This window comes from Limanda limanda, chromosome 4 (genome assembly GCF_963576545.1).
Source record: "Limanda limanda chromosome 4, fLimLim1.1, whole genome shotgun sequence".
NCBI classification, from domain to species: domain Eukaryota; kingdom Metazoa; phylum Chordata; class Actinopteri; order Pleuronectiformes; family Pleuronectidae; genus Limanda; species Limanda limanda.
In genome coordinates this window covers 29,513,650-29,519,828 of record NC_083639.1, presented here as the reverse complement: position 1 = coordinate 29,519,828, position 6,179 = coordinate 29,513,650, and the positions used below count along the sequence as shown (strand labels likewise).

The 6,179-nt window shown below is 39.9% G+C and overlaps 1 protein-coding gene across 1 annotated transcript in view; it reads right to left on the bottom strand.

The window, feature by feature from the left end:
- The window catches only part of LOC132999958 (gastrula zinc finger protein XlCGF57.1-like), a gene marked incomplete at both ends in the record, with an annotated part of 30,538 nt that extends 24,608 nt beyond the window's left edge, over positions 1-5,930 (bottom strand). The window contains one exon of the mRNA XM_061069763.1: positions 5,404-5,930. Within this exon, the coding sequence (XP_060925746.1) occupies positions 5,404-5,930 (527 nt within the window). The remainder of the gene's footprint in view (positions 1-5,403) is intronic.
- Positions 5,931-6,179: the final 249 nt, after the last annotated feature.

Sequence of the window (6,179 nt, the reverse complement as noted above, 5' to 3'; positions counted from 1 at the left end):
GCACTTATTTATTTAAATTATAATACAAGCAACGGTTTTGTAAAATGAAGAAAATGTAAATAAAGTGTTTTTGAAAAATCAAAAAAAAATCTCTGTCTGTCTGTCTGTCTGTCTGTCTGTCTGTCTGTCTGTCTGTCTGTCTGTCTGTCTGTCTGTCTGTCTGTCTGTCTGTCTGTCTGTCTGTCTGTCTGTCTGTCTGTCTGTCTGTCTGTCTGTCTGTCTGTCTGTCTGTCTGTCTGTCTGTCTGTCTGTCTGTCTCTCTCTCTCTCTCTCTCTCTCTCTCTCTCTCTCTCTCTCTCTCTCTCTCTCTCTCTCTCTCTCTCTCTCTCTCTCTCTCTCTCTCTCTCTCTCTCTCTCTCTCTCTCTCTCTCTCTCTCTCTCTCTCTCTCTCTCTCTCTCTCTCTCTCTCTCTCTCTCTCTCTCTCTCTCTCTCTCTCTCTCTCTCTCTCGTCTTTCAGCCCCGAATAGGAAGCAGATGTCTGTGAGTATTTTTTGTGAAGACTTGGTAAAAAAAACTTTAGCCAACGTTTCTATTTCTTTCCCATAATTCATCCCATTGTTCAAGTCATGTTATCTGACTATACGTTATCACAGTGTTTCATGGTTTCTTTTTTTTTTTCCAGCTCTTTGGTTTCTTCAACCTTCCATCACCTTTGCACTCAGAAAGCTGCTGTCGATATGTTTCATCTCAGCGACGTTATCAAGAACGACTATCGCACCATGATAAACTCTTCTGCATGTGCACTACAAGAAATCTATCAACAAAACAACTCAACACAGTGTTTTACACAACTGCCAACTAATCCTTATTGTACTGTAAATAATACAAAGCCATACTGATCATTACATACACTGAGTATCAGCTCCTCTATTCTTCTCAATACAAGCACATTATTACGATAAAAATCTATTTCTACATTTGCAAACGGACATGTTATAAAGTAGATGCTGTAAAAACTTTTTATAATATAAATCCGCTCATCTTATAGACAGACATTTGCACTTTGTTATCTTTGATTGTTATCTGAAGCCATCGTGTGTTGTCTCATCTTATAGATTTGAGAGATTGTACTGAACAGGGTTCTGAAGGAAGATTCAAATGCTGTATAAAGATTTATCCCTCTTGTTATAGAAGCATTGTTAGAAAATACTTCACATTACTTGACATATTGTCCCGGCAGTAGGTAACAGATTGAACTTTCTGTCTCGAGCTGCTGTTCACAATGTTTTTAATGTGTCTCAATCAGCTCTTAATGATACTTATTCATTATGTGTTCTCTGAAGGGATTTGTAGGTATTTTTGCTATTTTGTTGAGATATTTTTGTTCATGTTATCAAACGAAGAATTTGCTTTATTTGCTTCTTGCTAACGTTTATTTTCTTCTTGACTTTTCCTCAACATTGGTCTTTTCTTTACTATTGTGCAATAGGAGTAAACTTGATGTTGGCTAATTATTAATAATCATGAAATATGATTATAAAAATAATAAAAGATTATTTATTTATCGTAGAGGGGCACCACCCTGGTAACAGGGACCAACGATATCAAGCTATAAATATCAGTCTCATAATGATAAATGTCAAATTAATAATGTCAATATTTTAATATTAACGATTACTTAATAAACAGTGAAGGCTTCTAAGTTCGAGCACAGGCAATCATAATCCAGCTGTATTCACATACATATGCACAAATAATCACAGACTACAGATACTTTAATTACAAAAGGATTTATTAAAAAGGGGAAATAAAGTTATAATGTTATTCAATGATTCATCATTTTAACAAGCTCCAATATTTCAAAGATAAACACAGCAGCAGCACTTATCACAATTCAGAAAATACATGTATACCTGCGGTCTACCGGTATGTCTGTCTCTGTGTGTGTGTGTGTCTGTGTCAAAGTGTCTCTCTGTGTGTATGTGTCTATGTGTGTGTGTGTGTGTGAAATAAAGTTAGTGTTATTTAATGATCCATCATCTTAACAAACTCCCATATTTCAAAGATCACAACAGCAGCAGCTTATCACAATTTAGAAAACACATGTATTCACCTATGTGTATCTGTGTGTGTGTGCATCTGTCTGTGTCTATCAAAGTGTGTGTGTGTGTGTGTGTGTGTGTGTGAGAGAGAGAGAAAAAGAAGGGGGCGTGGCGATGACGCAGTCACGTAGTGACGTCACATCTAAGATGGAGGCCGACAATGTTAGGCTTAAAACTACAAAACAAAATGGCGGGTTCGTTATGAATTTAGAGCCAGAATTGAGGGCGGGTCTAGAGATGCATAATCTCCAATGGCCGCCGGACCACGTGTGAGACACAAGGAGGAGGCAGAACAAAGGGTTCTTTGTTCTAATTTAGTTTCGGCTTCAAAATGGCGGCCAGATGCGTTCAGGCCCTTTAAATATAGATTTAACTATGTTACATGAACTGTATTCTAAATACAGATCGGAACGGGTGTATAGGTCGGTTTAGAAGGAGAGAGAGAGAGAGAGAGAGAAGGCATGCAAGGAGAGAAAGAGAACGAAGCTCTTAAAAACACCGTCAGAAACAAGTTACATTTACTTTACCGCTCAGCACCCAAACGGCGTTGTGTGCTGAAGTCTGATGGTAAAATCTCTGTAAGGTTGTTCAGACGGGAACGAGTGCAGCCGGAGACGTTTAGTCACGGCGCTTAAAAACTGTTGCACAAGGCCGTAACCGGAAATCGGAAGTAGCCGAATCGTCGTGGCTAAACAATGAGACACGGAGGTCCCACAAACAAATACACTCAAATATTAAACAATACGCTACGTATCTGCCCAGATAATCAAGTCTCTTACTGTACCACCCTCGCGGTGTGCGTGCGCGTCGGTGGAATGTCCCGGGGGGCCAGTGAAATCACGTGGTCACTCGAGCGGAGCTCTGGAGCTCGGCCGCTGGACCGGAAAAGGGAGCGTATTCCTCGTGCTGCCTTGACGGAATGAAACTTTGTCTTCTTCTGTAACAGCGGAGAACGTGCTGTTTTACAGGAACGGAGTGGATTGCCTCTTACTCCTCAGCGGGATGAACGTCGCGCTTCTGCAGGGAACGGCTTTGTGGAAGCCGTTTGTGGGTCGTTGAAAAAGAAAAAGTCTGTGGAAGTGTCCGTCCAGCGGGGCACTTCCTGTTTCGGTCTTTCAAGTTAAAACAGCAAAAAGTCCAATCAGAAATAAAACTTCGACTGAGATAAAAGAAGAAAATGAAACGACTTCAAATAAAATGATATTAAACAAACGTCTAATCGCCTCCTTAGTTACTGAGTCGTGTAGTTAGGCCCCTGGAGGGTCTGGATACGACTTGAGCAGGGTGGAAAAGAGACAGATTTCTGTGAGGTCCCTTGCCTTATACCACCTGAGGACTTCCTGCTTCCTCAGGAAGTGGTCATAGGGTTCAGTTGGCTCTCAGCCAATGAGAATGTCAGGGTTCCGACTTTAGTGGGCGGGGATTCGACCTCAGTGGGCGTTTCAGAGTCTCATTTAGGTTTTTGCAGAGCGGGCTGCAACATCTCCCCACCAGGGCCTGCTGGAGGGGGGGCACAGTGGGGGTTCAGGAGATGCTTCCCCCACCAAGGCGAGGCTCCAGGCTGTCTAGAGAAGGTGTGAATTAAGAGTGAACTGGTTGAACTGGTTTCAGCTGGGCCTTGTAGGCCTCAAGTATTTATAACCCATTGTTTGACGGTCAGCACTCTGGCTCTCCCCCAACATTACTAATGCAGAGTTTCATTGGATGACTGTGTCATGTTTGATCATTGATAAGTTATTGCCGTGCTACAATCAGCCTCCTTGTGCCTTTTTAGCAGACGATAAAAGTGAGTTTCAATGACTCTTGTTTTTTCTCAAAGAAATATCAGAGACAAATGAATCTGTGCATATAAATGTTATTGATCATTTTTGACTTTCATTGTATTGTCCCTTGTTATATTAAAAACGCTGTCAATATTATTAAAGAACTAAATGAAATTAGATTTCGTGGCTAGTTTGCTTTGTTTTACCTTGTTTTATCAGCACAAGGCCCAAAGTGTCACGGAATGGAGAGGTTGAATGGAGAAGCTAAATGACTCAGCAGGTTGAATAGCAAATAAGAAAAAGGGAAAGTAATTCATTAATTCATTCAGGTGCTTATTTCTCTTATTCAGATTCATTATCAAATGGATTTGTAGATTACTCCCCCCCCCCCACCCCCCCATTAGTAAACCAGATAAGGGTGAAGGGCAATTAGCACTATGTGGCTGTGGAGTTGGACAGCTCATTGGCTTTCCGTTGACTCGGAGAACATATTAAAAGAAGCATTTATGTAGTTTTTTTAACCTAGAAAGAGAAATATTGAAATAAATTAGACAATCAAACCTGATGTGACCACTGACACATAATCCTCAGATAAACAGACACCACCACTGCTCAGTTTCTTTTCATAGATGTCTCGAAAATAAGTTATTTCATCTTTATTATCATTCTCCTTGAGTTGCAACTACAAATTAAGGGAACAAATTGTTTCAACAAAGGCACTGGAAAAGGAACACTGAGCTGAGCTTTACTCTTCTTGAAGCTGTGCCTAACAAATCACACCAGACAGCACCAAGTAAATACTTATTTCAAACTTTTGTAAACCGTAAATCAAATAGAACGAGACCCCTGGAACGCGTTCACATTGACCGATCTATCATGACCAGAAAAACAAAAAAGTCTGAATTGCCCAGTTCCGACTTCACGTCAAACGTAAACAAACATGTCTGACTGTGAGAAGCTGATTAATATGTCTCTTGAGGAGACAATTCAACTGTAGCCAGTGCAGCCTCCGTTCATACAGAAACAAAGAGGAGGGCGACGACGCCATTATCTTATTATTAGACTTTTATTCTTGGAAACACATTGAATACATAAAGGAGAACACACACTGTCATTGAATCTCACGAACCAAGAAACCATTGTTTAAAAACAAACATATTTAATCATATGAACTTGTTAAGAACACACATACATACTGGGCAAGGAACACACTTTAACCTTAAAATTACAAGAGGGACATTATGAAATAGATAAATTATGTAGAAATCTGTAGAAATAAGATATATAAACACATATCTTTCATGTTATTCAATGATTTATATTTTCTAGGGACATAAAACCTTGTAGTAGTTTATTTAAAACAGTGAACTATGAATATGTATACTATGAATATCTGCTGATAAATCCTAATAAATCTTTTGTTGCAAAGGTTGCAACTGAATCACTGCTCTCCTTTATGAATCCTCACATGAGTCTCGTACAATAGGACTGAATCTTAAATCTTTCACCACACTCAGATCAACTAAACGCTTTCTTTCTTGTATGAATCCTCATATGTCTATTTAGACTGCCCCTATGGCTAAATCTTTCACAACACTCAGAGCAACTAAACGGTTTCTCTCCCGTATGAATCCTCATATGTGTATTTAGACTGCCCCTTTGGTTAAATCTTTCACCACACTCAGAGCAACTAAAAGGTTTCTCTCCTGTATGAATCCTCATATGTGTATTTAGATTGCCCCTTTGGTTAAATCTTTCACCACACTCAGAGCAACTAAACGCTTTCTCTCCTGTATGAATCCTCATATGTGTATTTAGATGGCCCCTTTGGTTAAATCTTTCACCACACTCAGGGCAACTAAACGGTTTCTCTCCAGTATGAATCTTCATATGTGTATTTAGATTGCCCATTTGGTTAAATCTTTCACCACACTCAGAGCAACTAAACGCTTTCTCTCCTGTATGAATCCTCATATGTGTATTTAGATGGCCCCTTTGGTTAAATCTTTCACCACACTCAGTGCAACTAAACGGTTTCTCTCCTGTATGAATCCTCATATGTCTATTTAGATTGCCCCTTTGGTTAAATCTTTTACCACACTCAGAGCAGCTGAACGATTTTTTTTCTGTCTTACATCCCACATCACTTAGAGGCTGTTTGTTGTTTCTTGTATTTAAACCAGTCTGAGTATCCCTGGTCTCCAGCCAATCATCCTCACTCTCTTCAGTCTCAGAAGAGTCTTCAGTCTTGTCCTCAGGACCTTGTTGTAAACGTCCATCAGGACCTGAGTTCCTGGCTGGTCCTGGTCCTCCACAGTCCGCTCTGTTCTCCTTCATCTCACTCGGATGAAGCTTTGACGATTTAAGTTTCTC